At 48.3% G+C, this 24,729-nt stretch overlaps 1 protein-coding gene across 1 annotated transcript in view; it reads left to right on the top strand.

Moving 5' to 3' along the window:
* Positions 1-24,729, top strand: part of LOC137532026 (tumor necrosis factor alpha-induced protein 2-like) — a 75,251-nt gene that overhangs the window by 8,214 nt on the left and 42,308 nt on the right. The window contains exons 3-6 of the mRNA XM_068252117.1: positions 14,321-14,461; positions 15,934-15,987; positions 17,467-18,067; positions 20,920-21,034. Of these exons, the coding sequence (XP_068108218.1) occupies positions 14,374-14,461; positions 15,934-15,987; positions 17,467-18,067; positions 20,920-21,034 (858 nt within the window). The 5' untranslated portion in view covers positions 14,321-14,373. The remainder of the gene's footprint in view (positions 1-14,320; positions 14,462-15,933; positions 15,988-17,466; positions 18,068-20,919; positions 21,035-24,729) is intronic.

Below are 24,729 nucleotides of genomic sequence, written 5' to 3'. Positions count from 1 at the left end.
AGACGCTCCAACATCGCCAGGGTGGAGTTCCAGCGAGTTGGAACGTCAAGGATCAGCCGATGGCGTGGCAGCTCCAGCTCCTTTTGCACGTCTTCCAGGCTCGCAGAGGCTGCAGCCGAGCGCCGGAAGTGACGCACAACATTCCTTGCCGTTTCCAGCAGTTCGCCCATCCCCTGGTAGGTGCGCAAGAACTTCTGCACCACCAGGTTCAGCACGTGGGCAAGACAGGGGATGTGGGTCAGGTTTCCCCTGTCGATTGCGGCAACCAGATTGGCCCCATTGTCAGCCACCACCTCTCCGACTCTGAGGCCTCTGGGGGTCAGCCAAATCCTCTCCTGCTCCTGGAGTTTGGCCAACACATGGGTTGCCGTCAGTTTGGTCTTCCCAAGGCTGACCAACTGCAGCAGCGCTTGGCAGTGGCGTGGCTTCACGCTGCTGCTGAGGCGGGGGGTTTGGCCAGGTGTGCCGGAGGATGGCAGAGGATCGGAGGAACCTGCTGCAGTTCCCCTGACCCTGCGGGGTGGCACCACCCACTGTGTTGCTGCTGCTGTGCCCGCTGCTGCTCTCCCATCCTCACCCCCTTCCACCAAGCTGACCCAGTGGACAGTGAAGGACAGGTAGCGGCCTGTCCCAAAGCGGCTGCTCCAGGAGTCCATGGTGACGTGGACCCTTTCACCAACCACGTGCTCCAGCCCTCGCTCCACATTGGTCATGACAAAGCGGTGCAGTGCAGGCATGACCTGGCGGGCGAAGAAGTGTCTGCTGGGGAGCTGCCAGTCTGGGGCTGCACAAGCAAGCAGCGCACGCATGTCACTCCCCTCCTGCACGAGCGTGTATGGCAGGAGTTGGTAGCACATGGCCTGTGCCAGGCAGCCGTTCAGCTGCCGCACGCGATGGCTGCTGGGAGGCAGAGCCCTAACCACCCCCTGGAAGGACTCGCTCAAAAGGCTCTGGCATTGCCTTTTGCTAGCACGGGAATCAGCGGAGACAGCAGAGGAGGCCACTGAGGACTGGCTGCCAGAACAGGCCTCAGTGTCGGCGGCAGGAGTTGCAGAGGGGGGAGGAGCAGTGCGTTTCCGCACTCCTGCTGGTGGTGCTGGAGGAGCAGGAGGGCGGGTGGCTGCTGTTGCTGCTGCTGAAGGCTGTGCAGTGATGGGTGTGGTGCCACTGCCAGCACCAGAAGCCTTCAGCCTCTGGAACTCCTCATGCTGGTGGTAAAGTTTAGCAGCAAGATGGTTGATGAGAGAGCTGGTGCTGAACTTTAAGGGGTCTGCACCTCTGCTCAACTTCCGCTGACAGTGGTTGCAAGTGGCGTACTTGCTGTAAACTGTGGGCATGGTGAAAAATTTCCAGATTGGTGACAAGAAAACCCCCCTACGGCCTGGAGCCGCTGCTGCTTGTCTCCCTGTGGTGGTTGGGGGGGGGGGGGGGGGGGGGGGGCTTGGGTGCGGCTGGTGGTGGTACTGGCAGATGCTGCTGCTGCTGAGCCTGAGACACCAGCAGGCTGTGGGACCTGCCTACTGCTGCCAATGCTTGCAATGATGCGCCTTCTTGCAAGGCCCACAAGCGCATCCTCCTCCTCCTCCTCAGAGCTGCTGATGATGACATCCCCAGGTGCTGGTGGTGGCGGCACCCAGTCTTTGTCTGTCACTCCGTCATCATCATCATCATCATCCTCCCCCTCCTGAAGCATGTCCTGCTTCGATGATGACCCCCCAAACTCCTCTCCTGATGCATGGATGGGCTGCTTGACTGTCGCCACAGTCTTGCTGTCCAATCCCTCCTCCCCCAAAGTGCCCATCAGCATCTCCTCCTCAAAATCGCCAACAACAGCAGACAATTGACTCATGATGCCTGGGGTCAAAAGACTGCTGAATGACAGATCGCCAACTGACGGTGAACTGGCCTCCTCCCCAGGCCCTGCTGGGCGGCTGCTGCGAACAGGGGTGGTGGTGAGGGTGGAGGCCTCGGATGCAGAGCTGATGGCGGGCTGCTCATCCTCCGTCATCAGTTGCACCACAGTGGCTGCATCCTTTTCCTCAATGGGACGTTTCCGACCCGGCTGGAGGAAAATAGGAGCAGGTACTACACGCTGCTGCTGCTGTGTCTCTGCAGCGTGAGTTGCAGATGCTCCTGCTGGGCGCCCAAGGCGTCCACGGCCAGTGGCTATAGGCGGAATGTTAGCCACTGACGCAGCTGCTGCGGAACTGTGCATGGTGGCGCGGCCGCGGCTTGCCATAATGCTGCTCCCTCTCCTCCTGATTCCCTTGCTGCCCTTCCCCTTGCCCAAACCGCGCTGGCTGCCACTTCCAGACATCTTAGATGTTTTGGGCGTAAACAAAAAAGTTTTTTAAAAGGGCGTGTGAAAAAGTGGGGTACTTTAATGGAGTGGGTTGGTGGGTGAGGTGACACTAATCACTAAGTGATTAGATCGCTAAGTGATAGTACAGTACAAATACAAAATACAATAATCAGTAATCAGTAAGTGTGAACAGTGAACAGTGAGTGTGTCCCCTAGTACACTAACTAGAAAATACAATAATCAGTAGTAATCAGATTCAGTAGAAGGAAATAGAGTGTGTGTACACTACAGACAGTGCACGCACACACACACGCAGGAGCTAGCCTATGAACAGTGACTGAGTGTCCCTAGTACAGTAAGTACAACTAGAAAATACAATAATCAGATTCAGTAGTAATCAGATGATTCAGTAGAAGGGAATACTGTGTACTGTGTGTACACTACAGACAGTGCACGCACACACACACGCAGGAGCTATGAACAGTAACAGTGAGTGTCCCTAGTACAGTAGTATAACTACAAAATACAATAATCAATCAGTAAGTAAAGGACAAGACAGGGTAGAATACACAGCAGAAACACTGACTGGTATAGATGAGAAATAAACTAACAGAGGACAGGAGGACAGCTGCCCACACAGGTAAGGCCCTGAGGCCTAAAGCTGTGTAAGCTTGCCTGCAGCAGCAGCTCTCTCTATGTAACACACAAGCTACTAACTAAAATACAATCTCTATCTAGCTAACAACAATATAGGTGTATATAGCAGGTGTATGTGAGCAAAAACGCTAGGTAATTGACCACTATAGAGCACTTGCTAAGCCAAAGCACAAAGGAGCAGATCTCTCTCTGTACAAGTCAAGCAAGGACGGAAAAACCGAACATGGCGGCCGCTATTTATAGGGTAGGGGCTGGCCAGGGTCCCCCTCTGTGATTGGCTGCCGTCAGAGGGCCTGGGAGCCCTCTGATTGGCTCTAAGGACATCAATCTGGGCTATGACGCTATTCGAGCTCGGTATTCGAGCTCGAATAGCGCTGTTTGCTCGAATAGTGAGTGGGCTATTCGAGTTCACTCGAATAGCCCATTCGAATAGCTGCAGCTATTCGAGCTCGGTATTCGACCTCGAATAGCTGAAAAAGAGCTCGAATATTCGAGCTACTCGAATATTCAAGCTCTGCTGAGCATCCCTGCACGCCTCCAATGAATGTGGCCAGGCAATTTGCATGACAACGTATGCAAATTCCTCAGCAAGCACAGGCTGCAAAACTGACAGAAGCTCTTCTTTCCAGAGTCCTGCAGCATGCAAACCTAACCAATGGTCAAAAAGCTGCCTGCCTGCACAGGCAGCTGAGCAAATCATCACAGGCAGCTTCGCCAAATGTGGGGAAAGTGTAGCATGAGTCCCGATGCTGGTTCTGTGAAATTCCCAGAACTCTGTCCCCTAAACTCTCATAGCAATATGGGTTTGAAGAGACGGGGGGTAAATTCTCATGATAGACCTGTCATATTTCATGTCCTAGGATTCGTAAAATCATGCTGAGTGTGAATATGCGGTATAGGTTTTAACTGCCCCCACGTGCACCCCAAGACGGGCCGAACTAGAATTCTGCCAGTCTGAGGGTCTGTAAGGATGGGACAGCCCCTGCTCCATCCTCCCGAGGCTGGACTTGTGCCTGTCATAGCCACTCCCCGCAGCGATGGGTGATAAAACTATTGACAGGCTGAAACGCAAGTGTCCTCTACCTTGAAACACCAGCTTGATCACATCTGTGCCAGCTTGAGGATATGCTGGCATCCACCTGGTCTGAACTTTGAACTGAAACAAAAGGAACTCTACAAGTTTTCCCACAAAAGGACATCTTTCCACAGATCTAAGTATTTTTTTTATCCCTTTTAGTTTCTTTTATACTGTGTTATCATTTGTCTCTATAATTGTTGATTTTAACGATTTTCTGTATATATTAATTATTTATATTGCACGTAAATAAAGACTTTATCAAAGTCGTTTACTGTTCAGCTACACCTGCTGTACAGCCATGCACAGAAACTGAACTCAGGTCTCTGAGGAGTCGCTATTATTATTGATATCTAGACAGAATACAGCGTGTTTTAACCGTTTTATTTGCAGGATCAGTCAGTCAGTCGGTAGGGACCACTGGCCCATACCAGTGGTGGTGGCAGATATACCCTGAAATAGTGTGTAAAGTGTATTTCCGTAGCCCACAGGCTCCCTTCTGGTTTGTCTGCGTCCAATTCCCAATGGTTTCTGCGCATTGACTGCGACCACAGTTTGCACGATCTGTGCGCTGGAACCGTTTAGAAGGCATTTCGCGTTCCAGCCACCAGGGCTCTTGTGACACAAACCATTGACTTATATACTGGGATCTTTCTGCTCAGTGAAGGGATTATCTAGTTATAGGCTATCTGTCAATTTATTACTAATATTCATGTATATAGTGCATGATGCAGCTATATTTTATGCAGTTCCCTTCAGTGTATCTAAAAACGGGGTAAAACTGCTCAGCACCCATTGGCTAGGTCCATATGTAGGCAGTGCAGGTTGAAGGCTCACCTAAAGCCAAAATTTCTCCTGTTCTCCAAACCACTCTATTACGGGCTTGATTCACAAAGCCATGCTAACCTACTTAGCACGTCTAAAGTCTTTAGACATGTTAACCAGGGTGCTAAGTAGGTTAGCACCGGATTTCTCAATCAGATCGCGCGCAAAACTTTACGCGCGCAAAGTCCTATGCACGCTAAGTCCCATAGGCTTTAATGGGCACTTCGCGCGGAGCGCCCTGCGCTCTGTGCAGTGAGCGTGTAAAGTTTTACGCGCATAAAGTTTTGCGCGCGTAACTCGTTTAGACGCGCTAAGGGGGTTTTCACAGGCGTGCTAACAGTTAGCACCGCTTTGTGAATCAAGCCCTATTACATGTACTAATGGCAAAGTCTTTAAAAAGCACCTCGAAGGGTTAATCGTTTACTTAGATTTTATTCTAGGAGACTTATCCGTGTGTTTCCCTGAGCTCCTCTGAGCTGTGGAGGCTCAGGGCCGTTTTTTCCACCGTGCGGGCCGGGCGACCGCACTGAGCGCAGACTGGGAGGACAGGAAGGGGGGCGCCGGCAGGAAGACACTGACTGCGGGAGCCGCTGAGCAGGAGGACAGGTGATGTGCGGTGCAGGCGAATGAAAGTACGCCAGTGCGTACTTTCATCCTTCCCAGTACGCCAGCGCGATCACCATCCTTCCCACACTCCTGGCTCCTGGGCGTCCTGCAGCATTCTCCTTCCGCTCTGACGTCAGCGCGTGATGACAGTCACTTGACGTCTGTAGCGGTATTGCAGGAGAGGAAGAGCGCCGTGGAGTCCTGGCTGTCTTCACGCCACGGCGATGCGTCTGTCTGTGTTCCCCTGCCTGGTGACCCGCCCTGCGTGCTTTTCCCCCCTGGATCGGCGTCTCTTCACAGACACTGCTGCTGTGTTGTCCCCTCTGCCTCTGTCCTCCGCACCGATGTGTCCGCTATCAGGGAGGGGGGGTCGCTCTCTGCCGGCACCTACCTAATTAACCTATACTGGGGGTGGGGCTCCTACCTATCTAACCTCGACTGGGGGGCACCTTCCTATCTAACCTATACTAGGGGGCAGCTACCTAATCTAACCTATACTGGGGGGCAGCTACCTATCTAACCTATACTGGGGGGGCACCTACCTAATCTAACCTATACTGGGGGGCAGCTACCTATCTAACCTATACTGGGGAGGCACCTACCTAATCTAACCTATACTGGGGGGCAGCTACCTATCTAACCTATACTGGGGGGGGGCACCTACCTAATCTAACCTATACTGGGGGGCAGCTACCTATCTAACCTATACTGGGGGGCAGCTACCTATCTAACCTATACTGGGGGGCAGCTACCTATCTAACCTATACTGGGGGGCAGCTACCTATCTAACCTACACTGGGGGGCACCTACCTAATCTAACCTATACTGTGGGAGAGCTACCTAATCTAACCTATACTGGGGGCAGCTTCCTATCTAACCTATACTGGGGGGCACCTACCTAATCTAACCTATACTGGGGGGCACCTACCTAATCTAACCTATACTGGGGGGGCAGCTACCTATCTAACCTATACTGGGGGGCAGCTACCTATCTAACCTACACTGGGGGGCACCTACCTAATCTAACCTATACTATGGGGCAGCTATCTAATCTAACCTATACTGGGGGGCAGCTACCTATCTAACCTATACTGGGGGGGCACCTACCTAATCTAACCTATACTGGGGGCAGCTACCTATCTAACCTATACTGGGGGGGCACCTACCTAATCTAACCTATACTGGGGGGGGGCAGCTACCTATCTAACCTATACTGGGGGGCAGCTACCTATCTAACCTATACTGGGAGGCAGCTACCTATCTTACCTATACTGGGGGGCACCTACCTAATCTAACCTATACTGGGGGGCAGCTACCTAATCTAACCTATACTGGGTGGCAGCTACCTATCTTACCTATACTGGGGGGCACCTACCTATCTAACCTATACTGGGGGGCACATACGTAATCTAACCTATACTGGGGGGGGGGCAGCTACCTATCTAACCTATACTGGGGAGCAGCTACCTAATTTAACCTATACTGGGGGGAAGCTACCTATCTAACCTATACTGGGGAGCAGCTACCTAATTTAACCTATACTGGGGGGCAGCTACCTATCTAACCTATACTGGGGGCACCTACCTAATCTAACCTATACTGGGGGAAGCTACCTAATCTAACCTATACTGGGGGGAACCTACCTAATCTAACTTATACTGGGGGCACCTACCTATCTGACCTATGCTGGGGGCAACTATTCTGGCTACCTATATTAGAGGCACCCACCTAGCTAACCTGTACTGGGGCACCTACCTATCTAACTTATACCGGGGGTGCCTGCCTATCTAACCTATACTGGGGGCACCTATACTGGCTACCTATACTGGAGGCACCTACCTTGCTAACCTATACCGGGGCAACTATACTGGCTCACCTATGCCTGGCTGCCTATACTGGGGGGACCTATAGCTGGCTACCTATACTGGGGTACCTATTCTTGGCTACCTTTACTGGGGGGACCTATATTAAGTGCAACTAGACCTGGCTAACCTATACTGCGGGCACCCATACCTTGCTCCGAAAGGGGGGGGGCGCAATTTTTACACCCTCGCCCTGGGTGCATTTTAGCCTAGAAACTGCACTGTGGAGGCTACCAAGAGATTGCTTTTTGATCTCAGAGTGCAGGAGCATCTGCATTGAAGCTAAACTTATAGAAAGTTGTACATTCAGGAAAATAGCAGTGTAGTGAACAAGATTGTGACGCTCACACAGTTCCCGAGAAAACAACGTGCACGTCATTTAAGTCAAAAACACAAATTTCATTGCAAAAATGACATTTTCTTAAATCATTTTTTTCCTACTTCCTGGCTCTGCTAGCAAGCACTGCAGTTTTTCTAATTACATAGTCTCTCTCACCCAAGTGTGAAGAACAGGTCTCCTGGCCACATGGGATACCCTAGAGAGTTTATAAGCCATCCATATGAGATTAGATGGGCAGAAGTTCATAAAAAGCAACCCTCTCTAGACTGTTAGGAACCAACCCAGCAGATGTCCGACACGTAGCTGCCTTCTGGCCTGAGTTGAAAGAGACACAGGAGTGATCCTTATCACTCCAGCTGGGGACTCCCAAATGTTCAACCAATCTTAAAAACTATATTTAATAATAGGCACAGTTTTGTAATATTTTTGGTGTTACAAAGATACCAGGTCCTGTTGTCCAAGTGTGTTGGACTTCACCTGACACTGGTTCTGAGACCATCTGGATCTTCCAGTACCAGTGCTACAAAGGGTGAAAGTAAGAACAGGGATATGAGTCACCCAGACTCCTCATGTTTAGTTTCAGAGGATTCATAAAATTATGCTGATTGTCTGATTGTGAATATGCATTCTGGTTCTTGATGTGACCTATGGGCACGGAGAAAGCGGGCAAAACAGGAATTGGGCCAAAATCTCTCTTTGTCTAATCAGGGTGCTGCCCCTATTCAAATTGCACAAGACTGGACTTGTACGTGTCATGACCCCTCCCATATACAGTGAGGATTAAAATCCCAATTACACTGGGCACAGCTGTCCAAAGTCCAAATTCCTAAACCGGACGTCTCGTTAACATCAACCGACAAGCCAGCTGGACACTGGCAAGAACCACTTGGATTATTTCCTACAAACGGCCTCTGGCCACACGGTATTCGCCATCTTGGACTTTCCGCCAAAGACTTGCGATTGCCGCATGGACAACCAATAACGGTATTTGAACTGTATTTTAAGACATTCGGTTTCTCTTTTATCTCTATTCTCTCTGTTCTGGCAGACAGATATATTTATCTGTGGGCTAAAGTATGCTATGTGTATGTAGTTTTAGAATAAAACTAACGATTTTATCGTTCAGTCTTGTGCCTGTTCTGGTCATCTGATTGCTGCTACAACAAATGTGCCCTTTGAAGAGTCAGAGTCATTCTACCGCATGGTTTTATGATTTTCTTATAAATTGTTGATTTGGCTAGCTAGGTTGTAAATAAATGTTTCTTCCTTCTAGGATTAGCTAGTACCCGATTTCCTGTGCAGAATCGATAACAATCGAGATTGCATCATATATGTAGTAGCCCAGTAGCCTTTCTCACACTGCTCACAGTCTTCAAGCCTTCGAAGGTGACTATTCCCCGAAAGGTGACTGGAGCATGTCGGACGTGATTGGGCTGGCTGCCATATTATGATAGCGTTGGGGCCTCCTCGCCCTATCAAATCGGAGAGTGGTGGCAGTGAAATTACCCGAATTCCAGCGCAAAATAGATATTTTTAGTTTATCGATTGTACATACAATCGTGATTGTACATGTATGGGCACCTCCAACCAATCTTAACCGTTTACTATGCACACAGTGAATCTGCCTCAAGAAGTCTCTAGTGCATGAGACCTGCATGGCAGCAGTGACCTAGTAATACGGGATTGGTGAGGGATTGTCATATTACATATTGTCGGCAGTTGTGCGACCAATCTTTATTGTCAGTTTGCTCACCGTACTTCCTGCTAATACTAACGGGAGCAGATTAGGTGGGATTGGCACGCTCTGTCACATTAACTACCTTCTTCTGATGATCTAGCAACCGGTCTTTTAGACGGGATCGCGGGGATGGATTGTCACATTGGTGGCAGCGGTGGGATATATCACTAAGATGGTATAAGTAGTTCAAAAGTGTCTGCTATATCAAAGCAACACAACTAAAGTTTTCAAAAATGTCAGGAACCTTAAGGGGTAAAAACTGTGGAAAGCAAACTGGTTAAAGGACAACTGAAGTGAGAGTGATATGGAGGCTCAGGGGCGCCTTTACCTACTGACCACCCAGGCAGCGGCTTGGAGCGGCTTTGATGGGGAAGGCGCAATAAATTACTGTCAGTCCAAGGGGAAATAAAAATTCCTGTCCTGAAAGACCGTAGTAAGGGACTGGAGAGAAAAAGATTTCCTTCTGTTTTAAGAAGGCAAATTACACCAAGCTTTGCTTTTTTAGGAGGAGGGCATTTGGTTCCTTTTATCCCCCTATACATTCCTAGTAGCTTGGGTCACCCTGAGCTGCTTGGTTACTCTGCTCTTTTCACAAATAGCCTTCTGCTAAGTCACTGATAAAGAATCATTCAGAGTTCAGAATTATAGATACTCCCTAAGAAGAAGGTGTCTGGCTTATAGCTGTTCTCTGCCCCTCCACAGAGGAGACAGCGACAGCGCCCTACCACCAAATGTTACTGAGTCTGCAGAGGGAGTGAGACAAACAAACAAACAAACAAACAGTAAACTCTGCAGACAGCTGTGTGCTCTGCTAGAATGTCTGCATGTCTAGATGTCAGGAGGATCGCCATGACTAGCTATGGAGCGGTAGGATCATCTGATCCTCTCCCCTACACAGCCTGCACGTCTCCCTGAATTCAACAGGACAGTGTTTGAAGTGTGTAATGGACACAGTGGGGGTTGCAGGTTTTGTCTTTCATTGTGAGAGAGTGAATAGGAGGGCAGCATCTAAAGCTCAAACAATGATAACGGACATGTAAGCAATGTGTGTAATTACATCCATCACTACTTATAATTGAAGATGGCATAATAATGTATTTCCCTTAATGCTGTCTGTTTGCCCTCTCTCTAATGCTATGTACCACCTCACGATTTTTCCAACGATTTTCCCGATGTCCATCAATTTTTTTTTTTGAGCGACAAGTAGTCATTTACACGATGTCGTGACATCGCTTAGCGTTGTGTGGTGAAAAGTGACCGTCACTGAGGATCAAGTAAAGTACTGAGGTCGCTTGACTTCTCGTTCGCGCCCGTCCTGTAACGTCACGTGACATCTCACATACCCGCTGGCAGGAAGATGAATCGCTGGACGCTTGTCATGAGGGACACCTCGCTGGATCCATCTTCCTGTGTTGTTGCAGTCACTGTGGTGAGTGTGGAGCTTAACTTTGCTCGCCCTCACCCTCTGCTCATGATCCCTCTCCCACTGTCTCTCTGACCAAACAACTGCTACTTGGGGAACAATGTGCACAACTATGTACACTAGTCTGAGCACTCTTCAGGGGAGCCAGTAGCGTTTGGAACTATTATTGTGTATTTATGTAGCACTGACATCTTCAGCACTTTACAGAGTACATAGTCATGTCACTGACTGCTCACTGGAGCTTACAATTTCATCCCTACCATAGTCAAACTGTAATGTCCGACCATATTATTATCATGTATTTATATAGCACTGACATCTTCTGCAGTACTTTATATAGCACTGACATCTTCTGCAGTATTTTACAGAGTACATAGTCATGTCACTGACTGTCCTCAGAGGAGCTCACAATCTAATCCTACCATAGTCATAGTCTAATGTCCTACCATATTATTATTATGTATTTATATAGCACTGACCTCTTCTGCAGCACTGTAGAGAGTACATAGTGATGTCACTGACTGTCCTCAGAGGAGCTCACAATCTAACCCTACCATAGTCATAGTCTAATGTCCTACCATATTATTATTATTTATTTATATAGCACTGACATCTCCTGAAGCACTTTACAGAGTACATAGTCATGTCACTGACTGTCCTCAGAGGAGCTCACAGTCTAATCCCTACCGCAGTTATAGTCTAATATTTTCAATATAGGATTGTTTTGGGGTAAACCAGTTGACTTATTAGTATGTTTTTTAGGATGCAGGAAATGTCTGAAGTGTCTGAAGACAGAAACTCCATGCAGATTTTGCCCTGGCCAATGTTCAAGCCTAGGACTCAGCACTAAAATGCAGTAGTGGTACCCACTGAGCCTCTATTCTACTCATAGATATCTGCTCATCCATGTCATCAATTCTGACCCTCCACTACCCTTCCTTCCTCCATTCTTCTTCTCTTCTCTTGTATCACTTACACTACAAACACACTGTGCTTGTCTCCAGAATGGATTATGAATCAAACTCTTAGGCCCAGTGCACACCAAAACCGCTAGCAGATCCTCAAAACGCTAGCGGTTTTTGAAGCAGATTTCAGAGCGATTCTAGGCATGTTTAGAGACATTTTCTAAACATGCCAAGCGTTTTTGTGAAGCAGATTACAAATATTGTTACAGTAAAAGCTGTTACTGAACAGCTTCTGTAACAAATATGCCTGGAAAACTGCTCTGATCTAGCGTTTTTCAGAGCGGTTTGCATTTTTCCTATACTTTACATTGAGGCAGAATCGCTTCTGCAAACCGCAAATGTGCAGCAGTTTTCACAGACAGATGCGGTTGGCGGATCGCTGCTAAAACCGCTCGGTGTGCACTGGGTCTTAAACCCAGGGCCGGCCCGCTCATGAGGCGGGGTGAAACTTTTGCCTCAGGCGGCAAATTTCCAGGGGCGGCATCCGCCCGTCCGTGCGGGGAGCCGGCCGCCGAGCTGGAGGGGTAGCTGGCAGGACGGGGGTATTGGGCCTAGCGGCGGGGAGGGGGGGTCGGACCCCCCCCTCCCTCGCCTGGGTCCCCCGTCCTCCGCTCCCCTCCAGCCTTACATAGAAGCAGCCGCTATTTGTAAGAGGCACGGGCGGGGAGGACTCACCTCTTCCTCGATCCAGCGTGCGCTCCACTGACGTCACTTCCTGCAACGCTGCAGGAAGTGATGTCAGTGGAGCGCACGCTGGGAAGAGGTGAGTCCTCCCCGCCCGTGCATCTTACAAATAGCGGCTGCTTCTTGTATGTAAGGCTGGAGGGGAGCGCAGTTCGGGGGACCCAGGCGAGGGAGGGGGGGTACGACCCCCTCCCCGCCGCTAGGCCCAATACCCCCGTCCTGCCAGCTACCCCTCCAGCTCGGTGGCCCCCCAGAGCGCCCCCCCCCCCCACCGGCAGCGGAAATTTTTTTTTTGCCTCAGGCGGCAAAAAGTCTAGGGCCGGCCCTGCTTAAACCACCTTACCACCTTACCATATTAGCCCTTCAATGTCATGATATACCCACTCTAGTCCTACCCTAACAGGTGGTAACATATTTGCATATCTCATAATGTTTGTGAAAAATTATTTTGAAAGTAAGAATGTCTTGCTTGATAATCCAATCTTGCAATGTGACTGCCATTGGAACTTGTAGTGTGGATGCTGTATTTATTTGAGGTGCATACTGGCAGCATGTGCTGTATGGCATACAATACTGATCATCCACAAGGCAAACTTAGGCAGCTGCCTAGGGTCTAGAGAGAGTTTAGGGGCCTGGTGGTTGCTAGCCCCCACCAAATCTAACTAAATAAGCCAGGTGACCATCAGTGGAGGGCAAAGTGTTATCTTGCCCAGGGCCCCATTTCATAGTTATCCCTCTCTGATGGCTTATATCATGTGTGAAGTATTCTATAATGTATATGATTTTTGTTTTATTTTTTATGGGGGGGGGGGGGGGGGGGCGCCACAGGATTTCTTGCCTGGAGTGACAAGAAGGCTAGAGGCGCCCCTGTGGAGGCTGATATATTTATTTCCATTTAACCAGCTGAGCGGTCTGGACGAGCTCAGCTCGTCCAACACCGCCAGCGGCTGCCGCTCAGGCCCTGCTGGGCCGATTTTAATGAAATAAAAAGCAGCACACGCAGCCGGCACTTTGCCAGCCGCGTGTGCTGCCTGATCGCCGCCGCTCTGCGGCGATTCGCCGCGAGCAGCGGCGAAAGAGGGTCCCCCCAGCCGCCTGAGCCCAGCGTAGCCGGAACAAAAAGTTCCGGCCAGCGCTAAGGGCTGGATCGGAGGCGGCTGACGTCAGGACGTCGGCTGACGTCACTCCGCTCGTCGCTATGGCGACGATATAAGCAAAACAAGGAAGGCCACTCATTGCGGCCTTCCTTGTTTATTCTGGGCGCCGGAGGCGATCGGAAGATCGCCTCCGGAGCGCCCTCTAGTGGGCTTTCATGCAGCCAACTTTCAGTTGGCTGCATGAAATAGTTTTTTTTGTATTTAAAAAAAACCCTCCCGCAGCCACCCTGGCAATTTAATCAGAACGCCAGGGTGGTTAAACAATGCCCTGTTAGTCTGTTTGGCTGCAGTAATGTCTAAACAACACCAGAAACAAGCATGCAGCTAATCTTGTCAGATCTGACAATGTCAGAAACATCTGATCTGCTGCATGCTTGTTCAGGGTCTATCGCTTAACTTATTAGAGGCACAAGATCAGCAGGACTGCCAGGTAACTGGTATTGCTTACAAGGAAATAAAATATGGCAGCCTCCATATACCTCTCACTTCAGTTGTCCTTAAAACAGAAGGTGAAAATATATCTGCTAGGAGAAAACTAGATTGATCTTGTATCTCTATAGTTTTCTTTCTCTCCATTTTTGCTCCATAATTGAAATAGTATTTTCCCCCTTTACTTATGATGAAGTATACAGTACTTACGTTTCACCAAGGTCAATTTACACTGCTTACTTACTTGCTTACAACAGGAAAACTATGACAAGAGGCTGAGGCGGATGCTAGAAGATAAAACACAGCCGAAATGAGTAAATGGTTTACGAGCTTTAAAAAATTTATAAACAAAAAGTTTATAAAGTCAAAGTCTAAGAAGAAATCTCCACATCCTGAAGGCAAGTACAATAGAAAAATTTGTGCCCTTGGAACATTCTTCTTTGTACTATTTATGTCTACTGCTAAATATATATACAGATGTTCACCCCTCCCGCCATTCAAATATAGTAGCCAGGTGTGCTCCCCTCCCATCTTAGTATGGTAGCCAAATGTGTGCCCCCTCTTCCATCCCACCCCTTTATGGTAGCCAAATAGGCTCAACCCTTCCTCCTACCCCAGTATGTCCGCCCGCTGTGCTCCCCCTTCCCTCCCACCCCAGTATGGTAGCCAGATTGTCTCCCTTTTCCCTTCTACCCCAGCATGATAGCCAGATGCCCCCCCCCCCATTATGGTAGCTAGATGTGGTCCAATCCCTTCCTCCCCTCCTCCCTCCCCCACTCTAGTATGGTAGCTAAATGTAGCCCACTCACCCAACACCCCTCCACCCTAGTATGGTAGCTAAATGTTGCCCACTCCCTCCCCCCAACACCCTTGTATGGTTCCAGGCGCTGGAGGTCCTGCCCATTTGTCTTCTCTGCACCACCGCTGCTCTGTACTCCTTGCTTCGTCGATCGGGCACTAGCGCCTACACTGAGAAGCAGGAAGTATGGAGCAGCAGTGGTGCAGCAAAAAGGACAGGCGGGACCTCCAGTGCCTGAAACCTGTAAGAGCAGAGTGTTTGTGTGCTGCCTTCAATCTTCCCCACTGCGCTCTATTCAGAAGGGCAATGTTGGGGAGGACAAGTGGGGCCTCCAGGAGCATGGGCCTGGTCGTGTCGGCAACCACGGCCCCTACACCACTGAGTGTGACCACACTGAGAGACCTGAATACCCGAGTGGAGATGGTTGTATTCTCCACCTGCCTAATTGGTTGGTTGCCCTGAACCTTGCAACCTTATTTTGTGAGTTGCGCAAAAGTGGATCAGCGCATCACCGGGCCGCCTCCGAATGGCCACCAATCAGAGGTGCGCTGAGCCCCCCCTGAGACTGCAAACGCACCTTAAAACCAAACAGAAGCTCTGCATAAACATCAATAAGCAATGCTATTACATGGGAGCAGCTGACCAAAGTTACTTACATTTGTACATGGCGAGGAAAGGAACAGCGCTACTTAAAAACAGATTGCATTCTTTGACTACCTGCTTGAGAGTGCAAGCCCCACTAGTGGGATAAAATACACACACAGCATTCAAATAAAATGCACCTGTCTACCACTGGAGGATGTTGGTTTCCGTAACAGCTTGCATGCAACTTATTAAGTACTTGTCCCTCCTACTGCTAAGAAGTCCATCCTCCATGGGAGGGGCCCTAACACTAACTAATCCTAAATTATGTATATGCATAGCCTGGGTGCGCTATTATGTATATGCATAGCCTCAAGGTGTGTTTGCAGACTTTATGTATTTTGCAATAAAGTGTCGCGATTTATTTAATTATTATAGCTGTGTGAATAAAATGATTTTCTAGAGTTTATTTCGCTTTCCCTTTTGCAGATGTACCGCTAGTCCTGTCTGACAGAAGTGTGGCCGGTAATGATCACAGCTGTGGTGAGCTCCTCTTTGCTCTCTCCAAACCTGTCCCAACCCTCTTCAGCACTTGTGAGATAGACATCACTATTTAAAAATGAATATGTAATGTGCCTTTGTTAACTTTCTTTTAACTTTCTTTTAAAGTAGCCCTTTAGTTCATGCTTCTGATTTTAGTGATAATGGAGTTGATGCACAAAATCATGGTAAAACTGCCATGCACAGGCAGCGCACGGCAGTAGTATTTATGCATCGGGCCCATTACGTGTAATATTATATGATTTACACTGCAAACCGTTTTGTTTGATGATCACTGCTGGGCTCCTTGTTCCGTACTTGTTTTGCTCGTACGCTCGTGGCTGCTGGTGTCTGCCTTTGTGGACATTGGCGGCCAGCACCTATTCAGCAGGAGACCTTAGGCAAGTCTCCCTAACTCTGCTACTGCCTATAGAGCGCGCCATAGTGGCTGCAGCTCTGGTGCTTTGAGTCCGCCAGGAGAAAAGCGCTATACAAATACTGCAATTATTATTATTTTATTGTAGCCCTGCTCTAAACTACAGACGAGGCAGAGTAGAGAAGTGGGGAGGGAGACAGAGGGGGACACAGAGGACGTGGTGAGCGGTGACACATACCCAAGGGTTGGAAAACACTGGCTAATACAGTGGAACCTTGGTTAGCAAGCAAAATTTGTTACAGAAACATGCTTGCAATCCAAAGCACTCTTATAACAAGCAGATTTCCCCATAGGCATTAATGGAAACTCAGATAATTCATTCACCACTCAGATTAGTGGTATCATTACATCATGATTTCTCTGGGACACAGTTTCCAGGCGTAGCACAGAACTATGCAACTATGCCTAAAAGTCTAATATTAATTACTGCACTAAAATATTTGCCATGAAAAAAAAAAAAAACACACTAAGGGTGTTTTTGCCCTTTTTTCAAGCGCAGGTGATTTTCAAAACACTTACACCTAACTACCTACACTTTATTTTCAAAATCGCCCTAAAAAAAGTTGTTCAATAATTCCCTATGAGAGAGTTCACATCTGAGCGTTTCGTTTCTGGTCCGCTCACAAAATCGCTTTGTGTATCGATTGCATTCATGTTTTTAAGATTAAATATATTGTATTTATTCCTGTCCGGGTCAAAGAGTTCACTTCCCGACTTGCGTCAGGGAGTGAATTAAAAAAATGCTCTGGAAATGCATTTAGAAAAGCCCTTTTAACAAAATCGCACCACCCACCCAAGCACCGGGAATCACAAAAAAAAATTGCGTCAAACGCCCAACGCGATCGGAACGCTATGTGAACCAGGCCTCAAAGCATCAAATGCGAAGGGTGTGTCTGTTTCTGTAGTTCTACTTTTAAGGGATGGTTTGTATAGTTGTATAGCTTCCCTTTAACTACCATTCTTGCAACACATTTTCTTAGTGTTTGTGTTTATTTGTGTATACTATTATTTATGTTATATATTATGTTGTTATGCATTGTTAACAGTGGCGTCCATAGAGAAATGCATTCAGGGGAAAGAGTACGTTGACGCAGTGAAGGCGCTGATGAGCGTTCAGCGTAATGATGAAGTTCCCACCATGGCTGATGAAGTGGAACGGCTATATGCGTTACTGGAGGACAAACTTCTTGAAGTGGTCAAGAAACCCTTTATGAAGGTAGATGGATCTCTGATGGACCAGGCTGTACGTGCCATAAAAGAACAAGTGGAAAAAGAGTCAAACTCGTCCAAAGAAGATCCAACAGCACCAAACAAGATAAAGCCAAGGAACTGGTTAAACAAATGGATCCAGTGTGCTGAGTCATCTGTGGCCGAACGCTTTAGTAACATTTCTCAGAGTTCGAGGAGTGGCAATGCCTCATGCAATTATCAGCATTTTGAAGACATGATGAAGATTTGCAAGACTGACCTGATTGAAGTGGTGAATAATATCAAAACATATTGGTCGCAAGATACAAACATATGTACTGTCTATGCAAGAAAGTATCACGCCCTGTTGGGTTCAGAAATTACCTCTCTTCTAGAGTTTGCTCTTTCAGAAGATGATAGCCAATTTCTGCTCTGCTGGATGCAAAAACATTATCCACAGTAAGTAAACTCAAATTTAAAGAACTATAACTTAAAATCCCAGATCATACAAATAATTGTGATGTTTGCTCCTGCAGTCACACAGTAGCTACTGTGTAATTATCCCACCTATAAACAAAGTACACTTGTTAACCACTTGCCGACCGCGCACTCATACCGCGCGTCGGCAAAGTAGCAGCTGCAGTACCAGCTGCGTCGCCGGCTGCAGGCTAATTAATCAGGAAACAGCCGCTCGCGCGAGCGGCTGCTTCCTGTCAATTCACGGCGGGGGGCTCCGTGAATAGCCTGCGGGCCGCCGATTGCGGCTCGCAGGCTAAATGTAAACACAAGCGGAAATAATCCGCTTTGTTTACATTGTACGGCGCTGCTGCGCAGCAGCGCCGTAAGGCATATCGGCGATCCCCGGCCAATCAGCGGCCGGGGATCGCCGCCATGTGACAGGGGACAGCCTGTCACTGGCTGCACAGGACGGATAGCGTCCTGTGCAGCCCAGATTGCCAGGGGGGACAGGGATGAGAGGGAGGGGGGGAATTTAGCGGCGGAGGTGGGCTTTGAGGTGCCCCTCCGCAACACCCAGGCAGGCAGGAGCGATCAGACCCCCCCCCCCCCAGCACATCATCCCCCTAGTGGGGAAAAAAGGGGGGCGATCTGGTCGCTCTGCCTGCACCCTGATCTGTGCTGGGGGCTTCACAGCCCACCCAGCGCAGATCAGCTAAAACAGCGCTGGTCCTTAAGGGGGGGTAAAGGGTGGGTCCTCAGGGTAATTTGGCAAGGGCTGTGATTGCAGCGCAGGAGACTTGAGTGCAGCCAGCGTCACCATAAGGTGTAATAGATGTTGCAGCTATACATTCCGTAACTTCAGCGCCGTCAGAAGACAGAGCCGAAGTTGCTTCTAAAACGCTGTAATTCGCCTTCCAGCAATAGATGAAAGCAGAATTACACTATTCCCCACCATCCACATGGACCTAGAGGGGGTATAGTATTTAACGCTGCCGGGAACTTGTGCAGCAGCAGGATAAGCCATATACCGGCTGTATCCTGCGCTCAAGTCTCCCGGCGGCCAATTCATACGTATGCTAATATGGGGTGACATAGTGGCGTATGAGATAAGTGGCTGCCGGGAGACTTGGGCGCAGGACACAGCCGGTATATGGCTGATCCTGCTGCTGCACAAGTCCCGGCCGTGTTAATTACTATTCCTCCTCTAGGTCCACTGGCAGGAATGCGTCCATCAAGGCAAGGTATAGAATGCGATGTAAGGAAGAGGTGCCAAGGAAGAACAAAACACTTTAAAACTAATAAAATTGAAAAAACGGGGAAGTGGTTTACTGTAGACATGCTCAGTGCACAGCTTTTTCATATCACTGGCACTGAAATTTGGCCTGAGGAAGAGAGCCGAGCGTGCTCACGAAATGCATTGCTATAGTGAAAATATTTTTTTTCCTTAATTGTTGTTATTTTTTAGGTAAACCACCTACCCATTGTTTTGATTTTATTGGTTTTTGAAGTGTTTTATTCTTCCTAATTCTAAGTTGATGCAGAGCTATGCAAATATAGGAAGCTTGAAAGTGGACCAATTGAGTCCTGCTAAGGTTGAATGCAATTGATAGTTTTTTGTTTTTTTTAAAGCTGCTCAAATTTGTATAACCTGGTATCAATCCGGTACTATTTAAATCTTATTGACCATCCATAGTGGCAGTCACTCATTTACTGCAGGCTTAGGAAATACCGAAGAGGATTCTATTCTTTGCGGGGCTAGTTACTTATGCAGGAAAAGACATGCAAGCCCATCTGCACATGCGCATAAAGCCGGAGCTCCAGGCTCCGTGATGCTGCACATGTGCGGGTGTGCTTGCGCGTCTACTGCACAGCCATGAATCAGGAAGAGGAGCTGTGCGGCCCCAATATGATTAGCGACAATGCCTTGCCGCTAATCTTTAGGGGGACCGCGCTCGGCGACAAGGGACATAAGAGCAGCAAGGGAAGCTTCAATAGGATCCTGAGGCTTCCCTCTCTTTAGGTAAGTATGATACAGAGGGGGGCAGAGGTGTGACACAGGGGGACTGAAGGTGGCACAAGGAAACAAAAGGAGGCACCAGGGGGGACAGGAGGAGGCACAAACACCTGTTGGGACATGGCTTTGTTCTGGAGGTGGGGCTTAGTTTGGGGGTGTGGCTTATTTAGGGGCATGAAGCCCTCCAGGACCAATGGTACTCCAGGCAGTCGCCTGGAATTCCTATGCCTAAAAATGCTCCTGAGTACTACTATTCATTATAAGATTTGTATACTGTTTAAAGGTGTGTAAATACGCACTACGGAAGCCAACGACTGGTTGTAGTGCGTGTGTACGCACCTTTAAAAAAAAAATCATCATCTTATTTTTTTTTATTTTTTTGTAACAGATCTCCTTTACATGTATATTGCAATGTTGGCCACTTACAGTCCTAACTTTTCTCAATTTTATTGCCATTCTGCACTTTGAACTTGCATTGAGAGGCAGAGGCAAACCCAGGATTTTCAAGGGGGGGATTCTTGAAAGGTCTCCCTCAGCCATGAACAATACAGTATAATAGATAGTAATATGGTAGGATGTCATGCTGGGTACACACAATGCAATTTCCCATCCTACTGACAGGATCTGACAATTATTTCCTAAATGTCCAATCTGCTCCCAATCGACAACAGGATTGCAGTTTAGATACAGATAATAATGAGGACAGCCGACATCTGTAATGAAGGGTAAAGTGAAGCATTCACCCTGCAGGGCACAGGGCTGTGCTCATACCTGACTACCATACCTCACTCAACTTTAGATTCATTTGAAATGTGTGGTTTTTTTGCCTCCATTATAGGCAAATCTTAAATGATCCAACCATTTCGAAAGGCATAGATACACAGGACTTGGGACCATTAGTGGAACCCCGCAAGTTAAGAAAGCTTGAGCGGAACTATGTGACTTCTGCAAAGGTAAGATATAATGATTAACTTATACATAGTTACACAATTCCAAGAATATTATTAATTGACTGGTAAAGCTGGATTGTCAGCCATAAAATTCCATTTACCCACTTCTGTTTGCTTATTATGTAGTCTACATGCAGACTGCATTGCAATAATTTATAATCATAAATGTTACTGCTATAATAAATCTTATCTCACTCAGCCTGGTTCTATTCTGGTGCATTGCTTGGTAGAGGGAAGCTTGTTATCTCCCCTCCCAAGTTCCTGATTCTCACTGATTGGCTGAAGGCTGTTCAGTGTCACAGGGGGCTGAGAAGGGAAATAAACCTCACCAGGGCCGGCTTTAGGTTTCACAGCGCCCTGAGCGAAACCAGATGTTTGTGCCCCCCCCCCCTTCATCCTCTTTGCGCATGCGCGCACACGCACACACACAGGCCTATATGCAATTCACCTTTTCTCCAGAGATATCACCTAGGACAGTGGTTCCCAACCTTTTTGACGTTGTGACACATCACACCAAATGCTTAGATCTCTGTGATACATCACATATGTATAATTGAAAAAATACTAGTAATAACCATGAATTGAATGGATAGATTACAACATAGATTGTAGTGTAACTATTTCAACTAATGTACCCTTATTAAACTTGAAGATTGTATACAAATGTAAGCAAACTGCAGAGTGGCGCAGCGGAAGTGTGCTGGGCCCATAACCCAGAGGTTGATGGATTGAAACCACCATCCTCTGCTAGGCATGATTTCATTTTGGCACCTTTCATTTTGGCTTTATCGCATGGGCAAAACAGTTTCCATGGCCCTGTAAGAGAAAGTGTAATAAGGGCCCTGCCGTAACATAGATATTACGGTAGCTAAGACTACTCCTGGGCCTTTCTTGTAGTTGAAGAGATGAGTGAAATGGCTAGCTTCAGCCTGTAATGTTAGTTGACCTGGGTTTGAATCCCGGCCAATGGTGGTATAGTGGTGAGCATAGCTGCCTTCCAAGCAGTTGACCTGGGTTCGATTCCTGGCCAATGTATGTGAGCTTGCTTTTGACAGCCTACAAATCCCTGGAAGATAAAATCAGAGAGGGAGGGGAGGAAGGTGGAAGAATTACACTCCCTGATTGACGTATACATGTGCAGTAGTTTAGGCCTGCAATTTAGCATTGAATGTGATTTCTGCCCTTAAAACGCTGCTTTGCGTAAAATCCAGATTTTTCCCCGGGACTTTAGGCGTCTATCCCACTCATCCATGCCCCCCTCCAGGTGTTAGACCCCTTGAAACATCTTTTCCATCACTTTTATGGCCAGCATAATTTTTTCTAGTTTTCAAAGTTCGCCGCCTCCCCATTGAAGACTTTGGCGGTTCGCGAACGTTTGTGGAGGTTCGCGAACCTAAAATCGGAGGTTCGGGCCATCTCTAGTCTCCATCACCCCATAGGTAGCCAGGCGTAGGTGCCTCCAGTATAGGTAGGCAAGTGTTGGTGCCCTCAGTAAAGGTAGTCAGCTATAGGTGCCCCCAGTATAGGAAATCAGGTGTGGGTGCCCTCAGTATAGGTAGCCAGCTATAGGCGCCCCCTTGGAAGCCGGCGCCCTGAGCGACCGTTCCGGTCGCTCAGGTCAAAGGCTGGCTATGAACCTCACCCCTCTGCAGAAGCTACTGAAATACGATTTATGCTGTGCTCAACTGTGTTACAAAACACAGCTCTAGTCAGTGGCGTAGCTAAGGAGCTGTGGGCCGCAATGCAAGTTTTACAATGGGGCCCCCCAAGCTCTCTATACATAACAATTGATACGTCGCACCAAAACCTGCCAATGGCAACTACAGTGTAAAAGGTGCAAGAAGGGGATGGGGAACAGTTTGTTAATGATTACCACTATTCACAGCATCTATAGAGGTGATTATTATGAGCACAGGACCAATAGAGAGCTAATACTGTAGTTGAGGGAGGGTCATTTAGGGCCCCGAAGTGGTTGCTACCTCTGCACCCCCTATTGCTATGCCCCTAGGTCTAGTGGTACTCCCTCCTGTGTCCTCCTGCAGAGTACGGCGCAGTGATGCGGTTTGTGAGTGAATCTCACCCGATCCCAATGTTTCCCAATGTGATGTGTCCATGTTCCTCGGGCAGCCGACTGCTCTCTGCCCAACCAATCCCTGCATCTTGCGTGTAATTACAACACGTAAAAGAAACCAGAAATAGAGTGGTTGCCGAATGCCGTGGAGCATAGGCATAGCCGGCCTTTGATATGAGCGACCGGAGCGGTCGCTCAGGGCGCCGGCTTCCAAGGGGGCGCCTATAGCTGGTTACCTTTACTGAGAGCACCAACACCTGGCTACCTATACTGGAGGCACCTATGCCTGGCTACCTATGGGGGGGGGGATAGAAACCTTCAACTGACTTCCTGTACTGGGACACCTATGCTTGGCAACCTATATTGAGGGCACCTACACATGAGATCCTATACTATGGCACCTATACCTGGCTACCTACCTATACTGAGTTTGAGGGCGTTTATTTTTTTGGGGGGGACACTGCGGCTATAACGTGTGGTGCAAATTGTCTTTCTTTGTCATTCGAAATGGTGGTGGGGGAGCAGCTAACTGTCCCACTGATTGTTTTTATTAATATTCCTGAAGGGTTCTAGCCTTCATTTTTAAGTATATTTAAGATAATGCACTCTTTCCATCCATTTGTGCTTATTAATAGTATTTTTTCTATTATACATATGAGACATGTCACAGAGATCTGAGCATTTGGCGTGATGTGTAACAACGTCAAAAAAAGTTGGGAGACTCTGTCCTAGGAGATGTCTCAGGAGAAAAGGAATTGCATATGGGCGTGTGTGTGTGCATGCGTGCGTGTGTGTGTGTGTGCGCGCATGCGCGAAGAGGATGAAGGGGGGCACAAAAATCAGGTTTCGCTCAGGGCACTGTGAAACCTAAGGCCGGCCCTGAGCATAGACACATTGGGATCAGGTGAGATTCACTCGCAAGCTTCCCTGCTTTGCCCTACACTGCAGATGAACGCAAGGGTGTGTGTGTGTGTGTGGTGATGGTGGTGGTGGGGGGGGGGGATGCAGAGGGAGGGAGGAAGGAATGATATTGGCCCCTTTCCCTTAGTCCCAAGACTTACAAATGCTAATCGTACCACTAGGTGGAGCCTCAGTTGCTACTGCCCAGCTGTCACCCCTTCTTTGGTGACACCCGATGCGGCCCACCCTGTACCTCAGTTAGTATGCCCACTGGGTCAAACAGGAAACAAGCCTATGGTAAATACAAAAAGCAGAGTGGTTGTAGGTGGATGACAGACATCAGATCGCACTTGGTTGTAGCAGGACAAGCTAGGTCAGTATCAGGAATCAGAACTTGCTAACAGCAATATGGGGAAGCATGTAAACCGTACACTAGAGAAACACTCTGCTTCAGTCTGTGCTGTGGTGGACAGGAAGCCACTGGCTGTGCATGGGTGGGAAGCAGTTGGGCTTGACTTCCATGTTAAAGCCACACATCCCTTATAGTAGTCAGAATGCCTAGGGATTTTTACCTTTCAATGGCCACAAAATAGTTGTTTAGTTTCATACTTCTGGTACGACTTCAGCAGAGGCGTAGCTGGAGCTTATGGGGCCCCATAGCAGAATTTAGATAGGGCCATCAGACCTAAGCAGTCTTGAGCAATGCCACCTGCCCCTACCACAAGGG

The sequence above is a fragment of the Hyperolius riggenbachi genome, chromosome 9, assembly GCF_040937935.1.
Source record: "Hyperolius riggenbachi isolate aHypRig1 chromosome 9, aHypRig1.pri, whole genome shotgun sequence".
Lineage (NCBI taxonomy): Eukaryota > Metazoa > Chordata > Amphibia > Anura > Hyperoliidae > Hyperolius > Hyperolius riggenbachi.
This window is presented reverse-complemented; position numbering and strand designations above follow the sequence as displayed.